This window comes from Mytilus californianus, unplaced genomic scaffold (assembly GCF_021869535.1).
Source record: "Mytilus californianus isolate M0D057914Y unplaced genomic scaffold, xbMytCali1.0.p SCAF_3, whole genome shotgun sequence".
NCBI classification, from domain to species: Eukaryota; Metazoa; Mollusca; class Bivalvia; order Mytilida; family Mytilidae; genus Mytilus; species Mytilus californianus.
The window spans coordinates 108,592,114-108,616,486 of NW_026262679.1; the positions used below are offsets into that span (position 1 = coordinate 108,592,114).

General features: G+C 32.1%; 1 protein-coding gene across 1 annotated transcript; it reads right to left on the reverse strand.

Annotated features, from left to right (window-relative positions):
• Positions 1-7,227: 7,227 nt before the first annotated feature.
• On the reverse strand, positions 7,228-14,187 carry LOC127735746 (pituitary homeobox 2-like). Its single transcript, XM_052246032.1, has 3 exons — positions 13,795-14,187; positions 8,316-8,451; positions 7,228-7,749 (listed from the first exon to the last, which is right to left on the reverse strand). Exons 1-3 carry the CDS (start codon positions 14,153-14,155, stop codon positions 7,521-7,523), a joined length of 726 nt encoding a protein of 241 aa, XP_052101992.1. The 5' UTR covers positions 14,156-14,187; the 3' UTR covers positions 7,228-7,520.
• Positions 14,188-24,373: the final 10,186 nt, after the last annotated feature.

Below are 24,373 nucleotides of genomic sequence, written 5' to 3' on the forward strand. Positions count from 1 at the left end.
GCAATACACCAAACTCATTCGATATTCAAGAGCTTGCAGCTGCTACTCAGACTTCACAAAACGTCACCAGTGTCCGAGCAGAAAGTTGATGAACCAGGGTTATGTCAAAGAACGTCTTGTCCTTTTCTAAAAAAATGTTCATCGGAAGATACCAAGACCTTGTTGATAAATATTTCGTATCAACTTCACAAATAATACATGATGGTCTTGAAGTATAGATTCTAGGCACTGACGTTGTTTATCATCTTAATTACGTGTTATAGTGTACTTTTATTTGTGTTTTTAAATTATTAACCTTTACCGTTAAGTCCATTCTGGTAATATCCTTTTGACGTGGCTTGGTCCTTACGCATCCCGTCATTGTGTTATTGTGCTATGGTCATTTTTAGTATTCTTGTCTTTCATTTTTGCTTTTGTGCTTTGTCTATATGCCATTTTGTTTTTCTTTGTTTACATATTTGTTTGTTTTATAGTGATTAAGATTATAACATAATGTTGACTGCTGTACCCACCATTTTTTTCTTTAAAAGTCCTGTACCAAGTCAGGAATATGGCAGTTGTTATCAAATAGTTCGTTTCTATGTATGTTGGCGTTTGTTTTTGTTGTTCCGTTGTTTTTTTCCTCTTATAGTTGATGTGTTTCCCTCGGTTTTAGTTTGTAACCCGGATTTGTTTTCTCTCAATCGATTTATGACTTTTGAACAGTGGTATACTACTGTTACCTTTATTTTTGACATTTTTGCCTATTATGTTTGTTTGTTTTGTTCACACATTGTTGTCAATATAATGGAATTTTAAGCTACTGTCATACAAGTGAAAGGTTTAGCTAGCTATAAAACCAGGTTTACTGCACCATTTCTACATAAGGAAAAGCCTGTACCAAGTCAGGAATATGACAGTTGTTTTTCATTCGTTTGATGTTTTTGATCTTGGTTTTGCCATTTGATAAGGGACTTTCCGTTTTGAATTTTCCTTGGAGTTAGACATTTTTGTTATTTTACTTTTTATTGACAAACTTGCTTCGAGAAGTTACTGTTCCTCCTGTGGGCTATATTTATTATGCTGTTTTGCATCGAGGTGACTGGAGGAGGTGATACTAAGTGGACAATCAAACCCATATCTCGTTTATATCAACCAAGTCCATAAAATACGTATATATGGGTGTGCGCATCAGCCTTTAGATCTGCCACTGCAAGCTTCACCTGAATGACAAAGGATAAAGCCTTATTATAATAATAGATAATAATAAATAGTGCGAAAGTGTAAACAAGTGTAAACATATCAAAACGATAATGCTAACCTAAATGTTTAAAACTGAACCAGAAATGAAACAAATGAAATATAGATGTTATAAAAGACGGACAAAAGATACCAGAGGGACAGTCAAACTCATAGATCGAATTATATAAATTACAGGCAAAAAAAGTTATAGGTAAGAGAACTGTCTATATAGTTTGATGGGTAATAAATGTTAAGAAGAAATATAATGCATTTCTTTCTGCTTAGTAGCCCCTAATGTATCAATGCATCTTTGCTTTCCAAACTTTCGGTTATGAGGATTACTGCTAACTCATCAAAGATACCAGGATTATGATGTAATTCGCCAGACGACCCTTCCGTCTACATAACACTCACCAATGGTACTCGTATCAAAACAATTTGAAGGTCGAATAAAATAAAAATTGATGAGCATATATGAAACCAAACATTCCAAACTGTGATGCCAAGTACTTCTTAGACTTTATTTGCCTCGGGTAGAACACTTTTTTTTTTACCTAAATGTTTCGAATAATTCATTCAACATTATTTAAAAAAAGAGTTTCTTAGATAGCAAATGAAATTTTAGTGTCAGTTCAGTTATTTTGATACTTCATTATTATAAATTACATTGCCTAATAGTAGTTTCATGATTTAAAAGCTGCCTTCAAATTTGTTAAAAGCTGTCTTTAATTTGGCTAAACATGTCTTCAATTTGGGTACACCCCAAGGGTTGACTGGGGTACTGAAACCAATGCCTAGTGTTTGAAAGTGCCATTTCTTTGTACATTTAAGAACCATCTGCAACAAATCTGAAGGGTCCATAGGTGGCCTGTTGTAAGACAAAAATGTTTGCTCCTGTCCAGCATGCCTTCATTTTTTCATTATAGTCCAAGCCGTCTTGCAAATCTTAAATTCGAGTGATCTTTCTGACAATTATCTTCATGAAACATATATATTTATTGGGGAGGAAAAAATATATGTTTACAATTCAAAATGTTTGTATTTATTTTTTCTGTTCAAGAGTCGCTATTCAAACTGAAGCTTTCTTCAGTATTTTTATTCAAATTTTGCAACATGAAAAAAATAACAACAGCAACAACAACAAACAACAAACAACAAATTGACATAAAAGTCTAAGATAAGATATTAGTAATCTGATATCAATGTTCGCTCATGTAAATTGTATATCCCACAAATCCTGATTATAACGAAATATGCGGACTTGAGGAAATACATTCTGATAGCATGGATTTTAAAAGAGGGACGAAAGATACCAGAGGGACAGTCAAACTCATAGATCGAAAACAAACTGAAAACGCCATGGCCAAAAATAAAAAGAAAAACAGACAAATAATAGTACAGATGACACAACATAGAAAACTAAAGACTAGGCAACACGAACCCCACCAAAAACTGGGGGTGATCTCAGGTGTTCCGGAAGGGTAAGCAGATCCTGCTCCACATGTGGCACCCGTCGTGTTGCTTATGTTATTACAAATCCGGTAAATAGTCTAAATTTGGTAGGTCACATTCGTGAAAAGGGAAGGGTATTGTAGTCACGACATAAGAAACATATCCGATATCATCTGTGAAACGGTTAATCCATAACGGTCAACCAACTCGTGATGGCGTAAAATTTACGAAGGGATGATTTCAACTTCACCATTTGGAACTCTAGGTTTAATAACTTCCTTGTGAGCAGCAATCCTCTATCAAGGAAATCATGATAGGAAATACAAGCCCGGGAATATCGTATCAATTGGGAGATGTATACTCCGTATGCAGGCGCTGCTGGAATGTTGCTACATAGAAATGGAAAGTTCTAAATTGGGAAGCTGAAATCATCTCTTTTGTCGTAAAGTTTTGTTTTCAACCGACCCTCATTGTCAATTTCTAGATGTAAGTCAAGATGTGAGGCAGACTTAACTGTATCTGTAGTATCCTTTATCTCTAGTTCGATGGGATAGATTCGTTCAACATAGTCACCAAATTTTGTATTATTTAGTGAGAGAACATCATCTATATAGCGGAACATAAAGTTAAAGGATATTGCTAACTTCTTATCTTTCTTCCTAAGAAGTTCCTGTATGAAGTCAGCCTCATAATAATAAAGAAACAAGTCGGCAAGAAGAGGGGCACAATTGGTTCCCATTGGAATTCCGACAGTCTGTTGAAAAACACGTCCTCCAAACGTAACAAATATGTTGTCAATCAAGAAATCAAGCATCTTGATAATGTCAGTTTCAGAGAATTTTTTGTTTGAATCAGAGTGATTCTTTACAAAGTAGGATTTATCCCTCCCCAAGACAAGATACTTATATCTACGTTCGCCATTCTTTTTAAGGAAACAAAGTAATACCTACTCTTTCAATTTGTCTTTTAGTTAATAAAAGCTGATTTGTTTTTTTTAGGTCATGTTAAAAACCTCCTCAAAGATACCAGGCTAATAATTATATATTTGAAAGCCAATGATTATATACAAGTATATTAGAACCGAAACAGTTGAAGAGCTATATGACCAAAAAGGACCTAAAATACTAGCCAAATCAATCTAAGATCAACTTTACCTGAGAGAGTTGAAACATTTGTTTCTTATTAATTTATGACTTTTAAGCTAATTATACCCTTAGTGACTTATAGTTCACCAGCAGCGGTATTGACCTAGTTCTGTGAAAAATGAAAACAACTCTGTATAAATTTCAAAAAAATTGTATAAAACTATTTTCAGCTGTGAAAGATACATGTATATTGGAACAAATACTTACTCTCTTTAAATCCAAGTCAGCATTGTAGATAAAACACTGTTTTCAAATTGTGATGTAGACATGAGGACAATATTATTCTCAGAACAGAACAGATATGGAATGCAATGATTATGGATGATATAGAAAAATGCCATAGAGACTTAAAAATGAAAAAATTTCAACTAAAAGGGGATGAGATATTCAACTCAATATCTTCAGGCATAAAACACAATTTTCAAACATTCTTTTTGCCAACTCGGGTGGTTTTAAAGAGTGATGTTCGTCGGACAAAGAGACATAACTCAGACCTGACTGGTTATAATTTTACCTGCGTTGCCAACGCCGCTCAACTCCGTCTGTCTGTCCGTCCGTCCAAAAGACCTTAGTTAGAAAATTTATCAAATTTCTATGAAAGGGAATAATTTTATATTTGATCTGCAGCTTGATTGTGTTGTAGCATGTTAACAATTTTAGATCTGTCGTGTACCTGTTTGCCAGTAGTTTGAAATTTTACAACATTCATTGTACACTATTTGTCAATCTGTTTATGGCTTCTATGGAAGTGAATAAGTTATATTTGATCTAGAGCTTGATAATGTTGAGTTGTAGTGTGTAAAAAGTTTTTAAATCTGCCGAGCAGCTGCTACCTGTTTGCCAATAGTATGAAAATTTACAACATTCATTGTACGCGGAAATTTTTATCAATCTTTTCTAGGCTTCTTGGCTTCTTGGCTGGGATAATGTTTAGTTGTAGCGTGTAAGCAATTTTTAAATCGGCCGTGCATCCGCTTCCTGTTTGTCGATAATTTGAAATTTTACAAACCTCATTGTATAAGGAATTTTAAAAGATTGTATTCAAAAATTTTCATCCCTGAATATTACATAATTGAAAGTACTTTATTCAAATCCAATTGAACATAGTTTTGGAAATCAGGTTCATCAGGTATGATTCTGTACACATGTTACCTCAATCAGTTGTATACTACTATGCAGGTCCAGACCCGGTTTTGGTTTGTTGTGGTTATTGTAGTCTCTGTTACTGGTAACCATTAGAATATTATTTAAATTGACAAAGTGGATGCCTTTATGATATTCCGAATCATCGGACGAGAAGAAAATAATGCGATTGAAATAGTCGTTTGGTATACAGATAGACATTTAGTATGTATTGAACACCACACATTTTTCTATTCCTTTTAAAGTTTTGAAAACTGGGTTAGTTGGAATGCTTACAAGACTGTGCCAATAAAAGTATCAACCTCATAAAAGATGAACGAAAGAACATAGTTTGGCCTCGAGTATCACTGAAGAGACATCGATTATCGAAATGAGCATCTGGTGCAATATAAATTTGGTGCCGTTAATGTTATTATATTTTTATTTAGAAACAAACAATGGTATTTTGTAAAGGCAAACAGGAGCGGATGTCCCGCCGACCAAGTTTGAAAAAAACAGAAGGTGTCGGCATTAAAAGAAATATCTTCTTTTTTTCAATTTGAAAATCATATCAGTATCTAATGAAACAGAGCTTTTAATATTTGATTGTACTCCGTATCACTATGTATTGATACATTGGTAAAATGTCTTGATCGAGCTCGATGTAGATTCTTAGAGCTCGATGTAGATTCTTACCCGGCGTCACCGCATGGTGATAAAATATAGGTGACAATTTATTCACAGTATATAATAAAGCAGTTAGCTACTTTTATGAAAGATATGATGGTAAGATTTATATTTCGACAAGAAACTCATCAATTCAATTGTAAATAACTTAGCTTATTATTCGAGCGAGCGATAACTTTAATTTCATATTTTTTTTTCAAATGTAATAGTTAAAATGTTTCACGAAAGGTTGTCTTTAAATAAACCCTTCGTCTGTCTTAAATTTTTGGGAACAAATTCTCAATTACTAAACAATTTCTTATTTTTAATTTAAAAGCGTGCAAATTTGTCCTTGTTTACATTTGACATTTATCAATATTATCTACTTGAGCCTTGCTACTGTCTCTTTCTCTGTAATGTCTCTAGACTTCAAAATAATGGAAAGTTAAGTCGTCTAGCATGTAAATGAATTAACAGGAGTGTGCGGCCTCATTGTCATTAATCGTCTTTATTAAAAACGTCAAATGAAATGGCTGACATGGCGGCCATATTTAAAGCGGGAAATTAGCTGATCCGTCAAAGACCCTGATCATTAGTTCTACGTTATTGAGTGATGTTTTAATTATGTCCACAGTACCAGACACTTCATTTTCATTATTTCTCGTTAAATGAAGACATTATTGTTTTTTGTTGCCGTGGAACCACATTAGAAGCAAACTTAAGTGTACAATCATTCAATAATGTTAAAGACTGGTATCCATGTTGGTCATTATCCAAATAAAAGACCAATAAACAAATTAATGTCAATACCATCTTACTGTTTATTTATGGAAATGAGATTCTTTGGAAAATTCATGAAAAAGAAATGTAGATGTTTTAAGAACTTATTAGATACTTCAAATTGATCTACGGGTAAACAAGTTTAACTTGGTCAGTAAAATACAATCGTTCATGTATGTTAATAAATGTTTTAAATCAAAAACATTCTAGTGTAGATTGTAAGGGAAAAGTGTTGAACTAGACAGTCTAATTTTACCATAGCATTTTCTGATGTTCTAGTTTAAAATAAAAAGAAGCGTGTTACAATTGTGTTATCCTTTACTTCCAGACTAGCCATGATGTTTTTCATGTTATCCTTTACTTCCAGACTCGCCATGATGTTTTTCATGTTGTCCTTTACTTCCAGACTAGCCATGATGTTTATCATGTTGTTTTCATCACCATATGTGAATATATCGAGAAAGTAGGATTCTGTAGAAACTAAAAACGTCGGGAGAAAAGCAACAATACTTAATTCTGATAAAATATAAAATAATATAAGAAATGTGTCTTGGTTTCGTAGTACATGTTAACCCTTCATTATAGGGACGTTCGAACTATATCCGACTTCCTTCATATAACTTGATAAAACAGACGATTGCCTTAATGTGAAATTGTAAAGAACTTGCAATAGGTCGCTCATTGTTCAGATTATTACTACTAACCCTAACCACATATTTTTTTATGTTTTCCGGAATACAGATTATTGAAGAAAGGGTGTTACACGTACAACTTCCAAATTCTAACTTACAGCACGTGTTTTTTTTTTCACAAGACAGTTATTGAAAAAAATTTGCAATGTTCAATATCATTTTAATTTATTATTTCAACAACAATTATAAATATTTTTCAGTCTCGTTCATTCTGTCATTCCATTTTTTATAGCACTATTTAGAATGTTGAATTTACAGTAAAGAAATTTACACAGTAAACAAGTCTTAAATAACTATCACAGTTAATGTCAGGTTACCAAACACGATCAGCTGATATTCTCGGCCGGTTCTGGTCTCATAATATCATGTTTACAGTATACAAGGCAGTAATACTACTTCCATTTCTGAAGATGAAGATATGCATTTTATACCACTTTCTTCATTAGTACGGTGATACAGATCGCGGTGTCATGTCCGATGTCAAATTATGGAATGACTGTCCGTTTTCGCTATGTCCACTTTCTGAATCGTCGTCATCTTTGTACATTGTCAGTTGGGAAAGTTTAGCCTGTTGTTGCTCGTAATTTTGTTTCCTCCATTTTATACGTCTATTTTGAAACCAAACTTTTACCTGAGCTTCTGTTAGGTTTAAAGAACAGGCTAGATAGTATCTGAAATAAAATAGAATAACGTATTTCATCATATTTGCATTTTTATTACCACAAGTCCATTACTAGTCCTTATCTAAGACTTCTGTTGTTTCTTTAGCTGATTTGATTGTGCATAGTATTATACATGTTCAGGAAACTTGTTCCATGATATAATCTTGAACGGAATAAAAATTTTAATAATGTGTCCGAACTTTTGTTTATATATTTTATCAAATTTGTTATCAAAAATATTTTCCTTGTCTGTTTAGGTGTAAACGAAAATTAAATATTTGAAGACCCATATTTGAAGAGTTTTGAGAGTTCTCATTAAATTTGAGCAATCAATGCAACACTATATATATATATGTATAATGAATGCAATATGTTAATAAAGAAAAGTAATTGTGGGTTATACTTAAGAATTGAATGTTTTGTTTAAGTTTTATTTAAATGTAAAAGCGTTGACCGAAGCAAATTTTATATGAAGCGCGGAAACACTTCATCGTGACTAAAAAGATGCGCCAGATTAACGCTTTAACAACCCTATAATATTACAAAAAAGAAGTATTCTATCATCATTGACTCACCTTTCAGTGCCAACCATATACTGTTGCTTCTCAAATTCCGCCTCCAGTTTTTCGAGTTGTTCTGGAGTAAAGATAGTTCGTACTCGTTTACCTTTCCCTTGTTTCCAGTCACCTTTCAGTTCTTTCTCAGGTCGGTCTAGAAGCAAATAAAAATAACAACTTAAAATGATATTGTCAAAACAAAATAACGAGATATTTGTTAATTGATAAAGAAAAATAAAGGAAAACGAGAAAGAGACGAAGTCGTCTTTTAATTTATTCCAAAAATGATATGCAGGCGGTCGCCGTACATCTAAATGTACAGATTTTCTATGTGAAATCATAAGCAATCGAATGGAAAGAGGGGAGTCAATTTGTTACTATGTACTGGCCAATGATATCCGGAAATACAGTGATTTTTGCCTTTTAAGTACTGCAAATGATTGAAATACAAACGTGAGAAAACGGACCTGAAATTTTGAGAAAAACTCTGAAATATTTTTGCGTATTTATAAAGATATTTCAACATTGCTTTTGTTTTCCGCTCTTTCATATCAAGATAAAATATCTAAAGACACATAGAAATTTATGTTGAATGAAAATCGATCAAAATATTTGAAATAATTTTATATACAAGGGAATCATTTATCAACTAGACTGTATTTTTTTTTTAGATAAAATATAGATATTTAAAAAAAAAGTGTTTACGACCAAATATAAATATATGGGCTGAACTTCTATTTTCAGAAATTATTCAATTACCAACCATACGAGTTATAGAAATTATTCCTTGGTCAATAAGACCATCTGCAGATATTGAAATAATTCACTTTTCAATCCAGTAATTAAAGTAATATTTAATTTTAATAATCATCTTCGTATCTTTGAGGGGTATATTTAAATGCTAAATTATTCAACGTATTGATATTCCAAATTGACAAAAAGGCAATGCATTGTATTTTAGTAAAGGGGCGTCGTTGGCTTAATTATAACATTTTAGTGAAGGGGCGTGGTCGGCTTAATTATAACACGTCACCTGCGTTCTCATTGGTAAATACCGGCAATATTTGATTATCTCAGATATAATGACAGGGAACAATTTACTCATATTAAATGAAAATCTAAAAAAAATTATTGATAAAATATTCCGGGTCAAATATACTCTAGTTTTTCTTTCCCAAACTGTGAAAATATAATCAATGGGTATGAAGAAAAAAGAACATAGGTCTGTGTGTATTTAATAAGAGTAGCGTGTAATTAACTTATAGAACAGGGTAATGTCATTTTAGAGAGATCGAAAATACAATATTCTAAAAACACCTGATGTTTGCTCAGAACTTTGTAAAACGTTCTAAATGGTGTTTGCAAACCTTTTAAAACTTTCAAAATTAATTGTCGCAGAAAAGAATGAACAAAACGGGGAAGTAACCAAAAATCTAAGTGACAAACTTTAAATAACTATTAATCTCTAAAGGTATTCACATTTCTATTAAAACTATATAATTATCGCAGCAATATTAAAAATCGTTTATTTACTAGATAGAGTATATTAAAAGAAGTTCTGTTGATCTCTCCTTTATATTTATACAGTTCTCTTTTGCTTTATTTTGCATCATTACTAAACGAAAATTCCCACGTGAAAGTTATGTAACGTACAAAGACCGTTTAGATGCATTCATTAAGAAACAGTTTCGATAAATGTGATTCCCAACCAGAAGAACATATTTGGTAAACGCAATACCAAATCCTGCAGCAGGAAAAAACGGTAACGACACTCGGCAAAGAGGTTACACACGCGAAACCAACACCAAAACACGTTTTTACTCCGGTTTTTCCATTTCAGCCACAATGAAACTTCGGACTAACCTATCCCTTCACGAAAGAAAAAGCAAACTTACTGAATTATTTACATAAAATCGCTTCCAGGTATACCAAGATACAATCACGTTCGATCCTGTTAGGACAAATTTTCCGCGCACTTTTAAGAAAGCCTTTTCTATAATCCTTAACCACCGATGAATTGTTTCCGTTTGCAACTTAGTAGAGTCCAATACTGTCGTTGATGCCATTTTGCAAACAAATTTACATTCTTATTTACGAGAATTTAAGAAGAAAAGTTGTTGGAACTACCACTTCAAATAGATACCGACATTACTCATTAAATCATTCTCTGCATTATATTTTAGCCACTTTTATTTTTACTTTATACTTTACTATTCATATAAATTCATGTGCGATTTTTTTTATACATATATATTATATTGGTTCGCATGTAGAAAAACGCTTCAGACGCACCAAATGTATAAGTGCTATTTGTAGTTAATCACAGAGTATATATACATGTATACATGAAAACTTCAAGTACTATCAGATTATATAATGTGTGTGTAATGTTTTAGTAGACAAGATTAAAATAAAAAAAGAAGGCAACTGCTTGTTTCTGATCCTTTTTTTATATACATAATAATTCTACTTTTCACATCAGAGCTACGTCATAAAAAAACTTATTACTAAAATAAAAACAACAAAAACCAATTACGCCCTCCCCCCTCCAATAAAACACAACAAAAACAAACAACAACAAAAAACAAACAACAACAACAAAAACGAACAAGTGAGTAAGTAATGTACACAAGTACACAAATAACCTTGACACATTTTTTTTTTAATTTTTCTTAAGAGTTGTATATACCTACTGTATATCAAATTTGTTTTTCGTTTATTGTTTTGTACATAAATCTAGTCGTTAGTTTTCTCGTTTAAATTATTTTACATCTGTCATTTCGGGGTCTGTTAAAGCTTGCTATGCGGTATGGGTTTTGCTCATTGTTGAAGGCCGTACAGTGACCCATAGTTATTAACTTCTATGTCATTTGGTCTCTCGAGGAGAGTTGTCTCATTGGCAATCATACCACATCTTTTAACTGTTCACTGGCAAAGATTAGAGTTTAATCAATATCTATTAGTTATAGATAGTTTTACCCTGCCTAGTGTTCCTGTGTAGTCCGAAGTCACGAACTTCGTCACTGGGTGTCTTTTCACATACATGTATATTCTAAATGCTCTTGCCATCTTGAACAATTTCGAGCTGAATATTAAGACAGAAATTCAATAGTCTCTGATAAATTTTCATTCACAACTTTTTTTAAACTTAGAGCTTTAGACTGTTTTAAGACTATTTGACCCTCTGTTGACCTAATGTCTTATAATTTTTTGTTTAGTTTATGCGTGTCGTTGAGTTGCTATCTCATTGACGTATACCCCTCTTCTCCTTTTATTTAAGTTGTGTCATTAGCGTTTAAATAACTGACATGAATATAATTGATATGGTCATTTTTTTTTAATTTACAGTTAATAAAATAACATTTGTTTTCAAGGCACTAAGGATTTGTTACCCCCAGGAAAAGATAACCATAACCGCATACGGCACAGCTTTTATGAAATTTTGGTTTTCAATGATCTTCAACTTCGTACATGATTTAGCTTTCCAACTGTTTTGATTGTAGCGAGCGCCACAAATGAGTCTTATGTATATGTTACGCAAGTCTGGCCTACACAATTCTAAGCCTGGTATCTTTGATGAGTTTTTATTGGCCTTTCTTTTTACTCATATAAAAAAGGTTACTATATTTCATATTTTCTTGATTGTAGTTTTTTTCGTCAAACAATTTTTATGGGAAAGTCTCAATTATAATGCAGATAACCAATTTTTATAATTGTAATCGATTTACGAATTTTACTTAGAAATGAAACATTCAATGATGAATATGCTATTTATGAATAGCAAGAGTGGTCTGACGATTGACGGACTTTATTTGAAAAAAAATGTCGTCGAACTAATAAATGATAATTTTTTGGAAGTATTTGTGTTTTAGTTTCTTTTTAACTTTGGTTTTATTTATAATTTTTTATCTACATCTTCCTGTTTAATTTCACTTAATATTCGAATATATTTATTCATTATTTTCTTTTAATTCCATACATTTAGCTATTTAATATATAAAGTTTTAATACGACCAAATATTAGATTTTTTTCTTTCTGAATAAGATAATCTTTCTACTCTGTCTGTTACAACCGTTAATGAAATGCAAATTTGCAAACATGCATTTCAAACTTATCGGCAATTTGCAAAAAAAAAACATTTGCGTATGTGTGTGTGTGGTTCGAATATCTTTACTATGCATAATTTGAACTGAAACGGAGGTAAATAATTCTCCCATGCATGGAACTTAAAAACTAAATTATCACATTTCATAGAATATTTATTGTCTCTGCATACGGGCTATTTAATTAGAAGAGAACATAATTGAATCCAAACACCGTTTGCCACATATTATGTAAGAAAAATTTGGAAGCTTTGTAAAGTCGATTATACATTTCAATCTTGATTTAACAATATATACAATATTCCCACACTTTTTAATTTATACAAATTCAAACAAATTGAAAATCAGCATGACATTTATTAAATCAGAAACTTATATACTATTTCTATTTTCACACTATATATAGCTGTTACAGCTTGAGGGAACCGGCGCTTTCTTTCTACTATCAAGTTAGTAGTTATATGATACCAGTTAATTTGTTTCTTATCAACACCTCATTAACTTGCGAAACTTTGATATCTAAAATATTCACTCATTACAATAAAGTTTATTCTTTATTTTGAGAATTTTGTAAAATAAAACTATAGTGGGGGAACCTTTCCTTAAAAGAAATTGTTTAACAGAACTTCTATGCGCTTAAAATGTTCATGTATTTTGGTGCAAGAGGGTTTTGGATCGGACATGAAACACAGTTATAAAATATAAACTAGGAAATCGCATACCAAAAAATATAATTTTTTTTTAATCGACTGTATGGTACTGTGTGATCGTCAACAATGAGCTTAACAACTCAAGCGTTGTGTTACTGCCAGATAAGGACGACTCGGATATAATTCTATTTTTACGAATTTTCCAAACATACAGATTGGTGATTTTGGTATGAAAAATGTTAAATATTTCTGTTTATATATCACTTCATCTTCCTTTATTATCTGATGCTTATGTCTTAATATTACATGTAACCATCTATATTAGCGTTATAATTATAGTTTTGACTGAAAAATAAAGATTTTCTACGAAAAAAATCTACCAACGTAAACCATTCAAAAGCCTGCTGTTACCGACGATTGTAAAGTCAAAATAGCCAGATTTATTCTAAGCAAGCAATTGACAATTGTATGCTTTTTGATTGCATTTCCTAAAAATGTAAAAGATCCATGGCTCCTCCGTTAATTTTTTCATGCATATTTTTGCATATTTCTCAGGAATTCTACTTTTTTTCATTTAATAAAAGAGGAACGAAACATTAAAATTCCGTCGTATTTCTTGGGCATGTAGCAAAGTTGTAAAAAAATGTAATTAATGCTGAAGCTCGAACTTAATTTCGTTTTGGTTTCTTCATGTGAATAATATCGATGATAATAATAATGATAAGATAATAATGAATTCTTACCGTAAAAATCTGTGACTTTCTTTATAGGAGAGACTTTATCTTTGGGTGAGAGATAAGGATGAGAAGTTTCAAAAAGGCGCTGTTGTCTTCTCTGAACTTCTTCTGAATCTTTAAATTTTCCATGACTAGATGTGTAAACTTCTGATGATTTTGAAGACGGAATTTGTTTTTCTTCAACGTGGTCTCTATTCAATATAGCGTCAATGGTAAAAGCACTAGATTTGCTGGCGAAACTCCCAGTATGGTGTGCGTGAAGATTTGAATACTGAGTTTGAAGAAAAGCTGGATGCACGCCACATCCGGGAAATGACCAAAATCCTTGATGGAAAGCTAACGGGTGATGCGCTCCTATATTCATCATTGAAATACAAGCTGAACAACTTTTTTTGCTGGAAATTAACAGTGTCTATAGAGTTAAAAGTGTTGGAATGATGTCATTTAGCGACATCTCTGTATTTATTTTATTGATGTACAATAGATTGATATGGGTGATTAAATGCGGTAATTTCAATTATAATTTCTAAATCATGCGGGCTTGCTTTGATTGGATTAAATTATCCAAACTCCGCCCTTCACGTCACTATTCCCTGTTATCCTAAAGGCAATCTGTCAGTATAGCAATTTCAAAAGCAGCTCAATACAATTTGTAATAATTATTAATATTGTTGTGTTTTTAACGTTTAAAATATATTTTTGATATGACAGAAAGAGAAAACTTATTTTGGATGACAAAACATAAAAGTTATACAATAAAGATACATTATGAAATATAAAAAAAGGAATTATAAGCAGTTGGAGGATTATCTGACGTTCCAGTAAATTCTGAATATATTTAAATTTATTAGTTTCGCAAATAATCGATGTTTATTGGGGGGAAATGTTCTTATTAATAGGTTGTTAATTTGAACAAAACAGTCGTATATATATTTCAAATGTTAAAATCAAATTGGCATAACTTGTAATATGTAATATGTGTTAATGCATTGATAAGGTTTACTTATTAAACTATCCAGATTTTTGCTTTATTCCATATAATAAAAATATAATCTGATATCATTTCTGGAGATGTGTTTTACTTGAATGAACAATATACCTGCTTCAAGAAACAAACAAAAAATACCCGGAAAATAAATAATGATAACAATTATTATATGTAAATGATTGCATACATATATGTAAATTTATAAATTGATACTTATACGTATAAATAATCATTGCATTGTTAAAGACAAAAAAATAAGTACAAAAGAGGGACCCCTAACATCGAACATTTTTTTCATTTTTTATTTGAAATTGTACTAATTGATACGTATTTGAGTTGTTAATATGTATTTTTTATCAAACATTCTTCTTTTAAGAAGCACAACAGACTTCAACCATATTTTGAAAGGCTATATTTTGGTTGTGAACAAGATTAATTACCGTTTCTGGATCTAAATTGAAAAAAGAACATATTTAAAAGAATTTTAAATCCATGTAAATAAAGTGAAATAAACAGTTGATAAAGATAATCCCCCTTAAGATATTATCAAAATTATCCGATTGAGAAAACAAAAACCCAGCAAAATAATGTTAACACTTCATTTATTAGTTATATAATTATCTAATTTTCACACGAACGGTCACCAATTACATTATAATTGTACATGGAAACTACATGTTTTAACCATTTTTTTTTTAACTTATAACAATGTAAAACTGATGATATCTTCCTGTCTTTAGGCTTAGTAGGACAGTAGTTACAGAGTAATTATAATCAATTTCATCAATTAAGTTAAGAGCAACAGTAGTTCGTAATGCAAATCCACACTCAGTCAAAATGTCCAAAGGAAAAGGAAAAATTATAGATCAGACTTTACTTTAGCTGAAATAGAAGAAAACAGTTCAGATTATACCGTTAACCCTTTAATACAACATGCTTGATATTATTTAAATGTATGACCTCTTTTAGTGTCTTTAGACAAATAACCTAACGTTTTAAGCTTCAATTTGCATTTTTGTATAACCCCATTTCAACATAAAGACGACAAAGGTCCCTAATATTTATAATATGACAAATAGACTTCTTTTCGTTGAGTGAATTTTTCAATTCCTGGAAGAAAAAACATTGCCGGAACCCTGTAGAAAGCAACAAATAAACGACTAGATACGTTATGTCTACAGTTTATTTATTATAGTGGTATACACTCCGTCGCTTATCGGTAAATAATGTTTGCTATCAATCAAGTCATTGAATCTGAATTATCCTGGATTTGATCAACCCTGGACACAGCTAGCTAGATTATGGTTGGCTTCCAGCAGAAGACTTACTTATTTTTCAAATTATACGAGCTCGAGATCAGACCATTTCGTTACAGAAGTTACAACAATAATATACCTCTCTATAGATCTTTGCAATGTATTGTAAAAATATGTTCTCGTAATAAATTTATTCTCGTTGAATGTTGTTGACACTTCTGAATCATAATCAGTCACTACCTCTTCAACAACATTTTAAGGGGCGCTTTTTTTGCAGCCACATGAAACACTTCCGAAGCAGCGTGGCATAAACAAGTTTTGGGATGTGCAATGTCAAAGCTATTTATACTACGTAGTTCGGACAATAATATTGACGTTAGTTGGTTTAAATTATACTTTGAAGAATAATTATGACCAATCTAGTGACATTTTTACTGCCTTTTATTGTAAAAGTAATTTTATATTTAAATTGAATTTATGTTCGCATATACTGCACAAGTATGTCTTTAATAGAATAAGTATTATCAACATACGGGGGCTCATTTATTGTTAATTTCAACAAGTAAATAAAGTTGATCGGATCATATTAAATAGCCCATCAGTCTTAAGTTCCTAATTCTTCAACAATAGAAACCACGAGTTTAAATATTTATACAAGGAAATCTCTTTAAATCGTTGTTTTTTCTTGTTACGCGTATTTTCTTTAAATCGAAATATTTTATAATGAGATAAATGGTCAATCCGAGTACTCATTTAAATCAAATTAAAGAGTTCAATTTTATGTATAGTTTATCTAATGTTGTAATAATTTCTAATTTACAGGCTTTTGATGCTTTGATATATGGGTACATTGGATTTAAACAGTTCAATAACAATAAATATTCTAAGAATATTTTTTTTTCTTTGTTTGAAGTTTATAAAGATTTATAATTTGGTATGATGAATGTTTGTCTATATATAGTGTCGGCCGATCACCGTATCTTGTTCTTTCCATCCATCGCCATTTCCAGTCAATAAGCCATTATGTTTTCCTGTTTATGTTTTTGCCAGATCTTCATACCTGTTTTCTTTTAAACTATTTCTCGAGTGTTAGGCAGGGTGTTGTCTGAATCTTGGTTGTTTAACCTTTTTCGTCATTTATATATGTGTTACTGTCAAAATATTACACATCTTCACTGTTTCGACATTGGAAGAATACATGTAGCATTAATAAATTTGTCCATAAGCAACCAACAATCAATCAATAAATTTGTCATTTATATATGACCGTTATAGGAGGCGTGGGATATACGTCAATGAGACAGCAACCCAAACACACAAAAAACCTAAAAGAAAGGTAGAAGTCAACATGTAATCTTCAACAACAGACAAGTGTCTGTACTAAGCTTTAAATTGTTCCGGTACCGTGTGAATATATTTTACAGAGTCTATGAAAGATCTTTCATCAACAAAACAATCCCTGAAAGAAAAAGATCCAAAATAAATGAATAAAATGGCATATAACGATACAGCCTCTGACAATGTTCCTTACTTGGGACAGGTAAATGAACTGTGATGTGGTGAGGTTTAACTAGTTTTTGAACACTCAACCCTCTCACTTTTTACCACGATCAGTGAAATACGAAAGAATGTATGTTTTCGTATTATTTACGATATATATCTACATCTTACACCTTACACCTTACACCTTACACCTTACACCTTACACCTTACACCTTACATCTTACACCTTACACCTTACACCTTACATCTTACACCTTACACCTTACACCTTACACCTTACACCTTACACCTTACACCTTACGAAATGAAATAATAATTCGTCGTATAAAGCATAAGACTTACTTCAAATTTTAATATATTGAAATAACACAAACAATTTTAATTACAGCTATGAATACGGTATTTGTGCATCCTACCTATAGAAAACGTACAGCGACAAGCTAGGTTTTCAACTGTAAAAAAGATCGAGCTAGAATACATATAGGTGGTATTGTGCATGGCATCACGTCGGATTATTTTTATTGAAGCTACGACAATAATTCTTGGATAAATAAGTTACAACTATTATGATTACAGTGACAATAAATCGCATCAATTATGTCAAGAAATAATGCATTTTTAAAATAAATGTTGAGAATTATCATTCATCAAAGCAAAAGTCTTCCGTTTGAACATATTTTCTTACTGTGGCAAATATTAGCACCTAAATGCTATTATATCAACATTTGTGCAAAACAATAAAATATATTATTCAACAGTTGGTGTTCTCTATACCTTCGTTAAGTTTATATTCCTTATTTCGCTTTCTATTGGTAAACGCAAATTTGCATTTTAAAGCTTTGTAATAGACTGTGTTTTTATGAATGAACTCGAGTGAGCTAATTCTCTAGCTTAAAATCACCCTTAAATATCGAGTACAATTACCCCTCCGATGTGGTGACTAAATCACTGTACCATATTTTTATATTACTTTCATCAAACGATTAAAAAAAAAACCAAAGAACTTGCGGAAATATAAATTTGTAAATATCTTAAGTCTTAAAATTTTGTTATACTTTTTTTTTATCAGCAAGCTGAAATAAGAATTAAGACAGGTGCTTGATGGAAAGCATCATTAAAACTTAATTTTAATCCTAAAATTCATTAAATCATAGATATAATTACTTATTTTAGGTTCTGGCTATTATTGAGATAAACATTTTATATTTACTTTATAAACAGTTACCATAAGATAAAACGAAACGAATTACATTATATATATGGTATTTAAAACTGGGGTTAACCGAGACAGGTGAAGTCCGAAACGACTTAATCATTTATTTTTAATTCATTAAATAAGTTTTGAATAACACCTATTGAAATTTTTATTTCATGTTCTTGGCTGTAGGAAAAAGATTTCGTTTCAATAATAGAGAAAATTGGTATATACTGGTATTCTAATTGATGTACTATGTCAATTAACATTGACATACATTATATTTGGCTTCGTGATCACATTTGCAAGGTGTCGTGTCTGTTATGAGCCTGGTGTCAGGAGGGACACGAATTTCAGACCCCTTCATTTTTACATCAAATCTCTCTGGAAATAGTGCAGCCCTTGTCCCTTGAAATATTGACGGTTTCTGGTACCCACAAAATGTAAACACCCTGTATACCCAAAAATAAAATATATAAATGTTTCATGTTTTCGTAAAAAAGTGAAAAATGTTTCTTACCACCACCATGCATTCTTCAAAATATGCAGATTAGGCTATGTGTTATATTAAATTATTCTTTCCTCTAAATCTATATTTTTGTATACAGCTGGTGATGTGATTACATCTAGGTGACGATCATATTATATTCGGGTTTGGAGCGGGGGGCAGGATGATATTTTGCGGTTTTGCAGTTCATCAACAACTGTTGCTATATGCATGCCTCGCGCTAAAATGATAATATACTAGTAATCAAATGATGTTCAACAGTTATTTTTAATATACACCATGTTTTAAATATATATTTATGTGAATGTTCTATGTTATACAAGTGGTTAGACTGATAAAATATTAAATCTTGAATCTGAATATCATCTGGGAACTATTATCATATAGTCTTTGTCTACTCATTAATAAGTAAAGAAGTCATGTTCTTTCAGGCGTATGTACTGCACATATATCAGTGTATATAATCTGGTCGCTTTTTCTTACATTACTTTTCACTAACAAGAAATTTGATCAAATATTTAAATTAGAAAAAAATCTTGGTCTTTCCCACGAACCCCCAATGAAAGAACACCCCTTCTAGTTGTCAACACGAACAGCGTTTCTATATCACACGAAACAAATATATAATAGACACCAGAGGCGCATCATTATCGCTCATCTTTTACCTATATTTACACCAATTTTAACTATACTTACCTGTTCACACCTTTGTTTACCTGTTCACACCTTTGTCTACCTGTTCACACCTTTGTCTACCTGTTATCACTTACAAATTGATATCATTAAAGAAGCCGACAGCATGAGATTTGAAGATAATGGACAAAACAGAACTGTATTCTTGCTCAATTTGTTTTTTCTTTTGTATGCAAAGATTAAATTAGGGGCATAAAACCGAATTATCACCCGGACGGGAATTGTCTAACTTGTAACAAGTCCATATTGATCTTTGACACATTTTCCTATAAAACTTGAAAGTTTAAGTATTGATTTTAGCACCTCAAATTGACCACCGGAGAGAAGCACTCTTAGGCTTATTAATTTGAAATAAAATTGAAATTAAATTTGTTTACTTCTGTTGAAGAGAGAGAAATAAGTTAAATAGTGAAATAAGGTCCCTAATAACTAAAATCAGGCTTAAATGACATGGCGTAATAACTTAACAATTCATTTTATTCTTGCTATTCATTTAAATTCATTTCAGCTCTTGTAACAGCAGGGTTGTTAATTGTAACGCAAATCATTTTGATTTTGCCGGAAGTATGGAAACTTATGATTGGTCGGTCCTGCTTACTATGTTTATCACAGCAACAGTTAATTTACCAGCACCGAAGGTATGAGTCATATATATGAATAAATGTAATGCCAGAAATACAAGAAATTAATGTTACATCCCACTAAAAATCACAAAAACAAATACTAATAAAAAATCAAACTTGCACTTAAACACTGACCAAACCTTATGTTTGTGAGAAAGGTTGTGGTAGGGATATAAACGACAAGACCGAATTCATGCAGCCGGGAAAATTAATTTTATTTTATAATTCAAGACTTACCACTAAGTACTCAACTGACCATCAAAACTGCAGACAAGGTACTTGTAGCATTTAACGCAAATGCCTCCTTCCTTTCTCAGTTTGTCTTGATCCCCCACACCCAACCCAATATGATATTTTCCGTTGATAATAAATCTTAAATTTTGATTGATGTTTCAATTAAAGTGGCTGCATGGAAGTAGATAATTCATAAAGGGAGAAGGAATTAGCAAAAATATTGGAGACTACAACAGACAACATCAACCACTAAAACTCGACAAACAAACAACAACGAATAACGCATAGTTCAAAGGTCGGACTATAACATCAGATATTTTTTGTTTCCAAAAAACGGACCTATTATGGGAAGAACCATTTCAATTATTAAAACATTAGGTATTTATCATGATATAGACAATACAAAAGAAAACAGCTCAAAATTTGGAGTAGAACATGAGTAAGTAATATAACCATTAAACCATTGTGTTCAGTGTTTGTTGACCAAGCACCAGAAGCAGCATCATGATTTCCATTATTACGTCATCGGGGTTCCGTGTGGCTTATGCAAATGGACAAATATTCTAGTTATACAAATGCAGGAGTCAATAAGGGCAGGTGCATGTTTATGTCACAAGCCTATAGTTCAGTGGTTGTTCTTGGTTCATGTCTGTCAAATTTGTTTTTTGTAAATTGTTTTGGTATAATTAGGCCGTTAGTTTTCTCAATTGAATTGTTTCATATTTTTCATGTCGGGGCATTTTATAGCCGACTATACGGTAAGGGTTTTTTTCACGCATTGTTGAAGGCCGTACAGTTGCCTATAATTGCTTACATTCACTTCAATTGGACATTGGTGGATAGCTTCTCATTGGCAATCATACCACATCTCCTTATTATTTAAGCATTTAGTCTGAAAATGAAACCCAACAGTGTTAGAATTAGATTTTTATGGTGACACATTTTTGTTCCTCAACGGGATTTGAACTCACACCTTTGATACACTACAGCAACAATCGTTTAGCCTCATGTCCAGCGCTCTAGACCACTCGACCACATCCGCTATATTAGAATATAACTTCAATTGTCGTAGTGTTACCTTGTCACGTAAGGCGAATCTATATATACACATATGTTAAAATGTTTTAAAAAATATCTAGTCCTCCTAGTGGCTGATGAACGTGGACAAGTGTAATTAAACAGTCTAAATAGTCATCCAGATGCAAGTGTCACCAAGGGCAGGACTGGTGCTGAAATGAAATTCTTACGTGTATGGTTTAGATTTGGTGTAAAATATATTTGGGTTTAATATGAAACTCTCTGACAAACAATTCTAAAAATACAAGACAATTGGGATAAATTATGAGAATTTTTTATTATTATTCATGAAAGAACCTATATATATAGTTCAAACAAGCTATGGTTATTTACGAATAAACCTTAGCAGTCAGCATAAAAATATCAAAGCTAGCACTATATTCCCTAGCACGCAGTAATACCGGTATGTTGCTGCTTTAATTCATTATTGAAGTGCAATTCGTCTTTAAAATTAGAACTGGAGCATCTTGGATAAGCTTTATCTTGTGGAGTAATATACTGATATCTTCCCTTTTCAATCTGAATCGAGTGTACTGACACACGCAATCTTGTCAATTTTTTAACAATAATATCAGGGCCGTCAATTATGTGGAGGCATGTAGGCAGTGCCTCCTATTACTGGCCGACCAAAATAATAACATAATAATATATACAAACAAGAATGTGTCCATAGTATACGGATGCCCCACTCGCACTATCATTTTCTATGTTCAGTGGACCGTGAAATTGGGGTCAAGACTCTAATTTGGCATTAAAATTAGAAAGATCATATCATAGGAAACGTGTTTACTAAGTTTCAAGATGATTGGACTTCAACTACATCAAAAACTGCCTTGACCAAAAACTTTAACCAGAAAGACCAAAAACTTTAACCCGAAGCGGGACAGACGGACGGACGGACGGACGGACGGACGGACGAACGAACGGACGGACGAACGAACGAACGGACGCACAGACCGAAAAACATAATTCCCCTAGGTGAGGCATAAAAAACAAGAGAGAAATAGAAGCTCATCTCCAAGCTAGAACTCGATCCACATATATTTACTTGAGATACAAGAAAATGCCGAGGAGGCATTAAATGATTCTATTTTTTGTATGTACAAGCACTTTTGCCAATAAAAATGAAATTACGATCAACAAACTGGTACCATTTACGTCAACGATAAATGGCAAACGCAGCAGCTGAACCCGTGTAAAAGCATTTTAATCCCACTTGTTGCCTTGGATCATACCACCAAACATATAAACGAATGATTTGTATTGAAACCAATGCTTTAATTTTTTTTATCCCATGGTATTTACAAAACTTGATTGACGACATTGTAGACTTCATCGGTTGGTAAATATCAAAATCACATCCCATACCATGAGGACTTAACCAAATGAAATTCACAGGTCGACAAGTATGAATAGTATAGAAGACATGGGGAAATCAAAGTACTGAAGTACTGAACATCGGATGACCGCAAGTTCTGGTGGATGGTCACAAGCTCTGACTTGTCTCAGAAAAAAAAAAATCATATCTCTATACCTGAAAGTTAGGTTAAGGACACTCTTCTGTAATAATTCGTTTTTTCTAATAGATTGGATTTGAGTAGGCATTCATATTTTCCCGCTTTTGTTGCAAAACGTTCTCGAGATATTCTTCCGCATGCGTTAACACCCATTTTTGGTATTCATGATTTGTTATTGATATATATATTTCTCACGACAAAACATATCTATGTTCTTAAAAATTATTTTCATTAATATTTATTGTTGAAATTTATATATAACAAGCGATAAGGAATATTATTTTGCACGCTATAATATCCACGTAATAATACGAAATACGTTCGGTTATCAGTCAAAAGCGCAAGAAAATTTCTGCGGCAATACAACACCGGTATGACCTCTCACGGTCACATGAGATGTAAAACTGTACCATATAACATATATGTAGTTTGTGTAGACCATCGCACTTCAGCGTTACCACCATCGCACTTCGGCGTAACTATCAACAAGATAGCGTCACAGTGCCACCATCGCACCTCAGCGTGACCATCGCGGTTCATATATTTTGACCTGGGCTACTGAAATGTTGTAAATTTTGCCATTAAGATATCAGATATCAGATAGTTTGCTACTGAAAAAAAGGAAATGACTCAACATCAAAATGTTTTTAAGTTCTGTTTCTTAAACTACAAGCACTGTCGAAATAAATTTTAAAGTGTACATGGTACTTACATTTCCTTTTCTTGGAGTTTCTCATTGGGAGAAGGAGAACTAAGGATTTGTATAGTAAGAAGGATTGGAATCTCGTGGACTTTTGCATAGACTGTAATTATAATGGGTTGCTATACATATCCTTGCATAAACCTAAAGGGTCGGATTCTTAAGTGCCATTGGGCTAAAAATATATTATTTCGCTTTGATTTCGTATTATCATTCGTTATTTTTCGTTTCGTTCTCACTTTATACTTTATAAGTACCCCGTCTGAAGCTGTAAATTTTTGAAAACACATT

Excerpts from the sequence above, each read along its gene's own strand:
- LOC127735746 (XM_052246032.1), bottom strand. The coding sequence starts at position 14,155 with ATGATGAATATAGGAGCGCATCACCCGTTAGCTTTCCATCAAGGATTT. Across the intron at positions 8,452-13,794 it reads GAAAGTCACAGATTTTTACG|ACCGACCTGAGAAAGAACTG; the intron begins GTAAGAATTCAT and ends ATTTGCTTCTAG. Across the intron at positions 7,750-8,315 it reads TATATGGTTGGCACTGAAAG|ATACTATCTAGCCTGTTCTT; the intron begins GTGAGTCAATGA and ends ATTTTATTTCAG.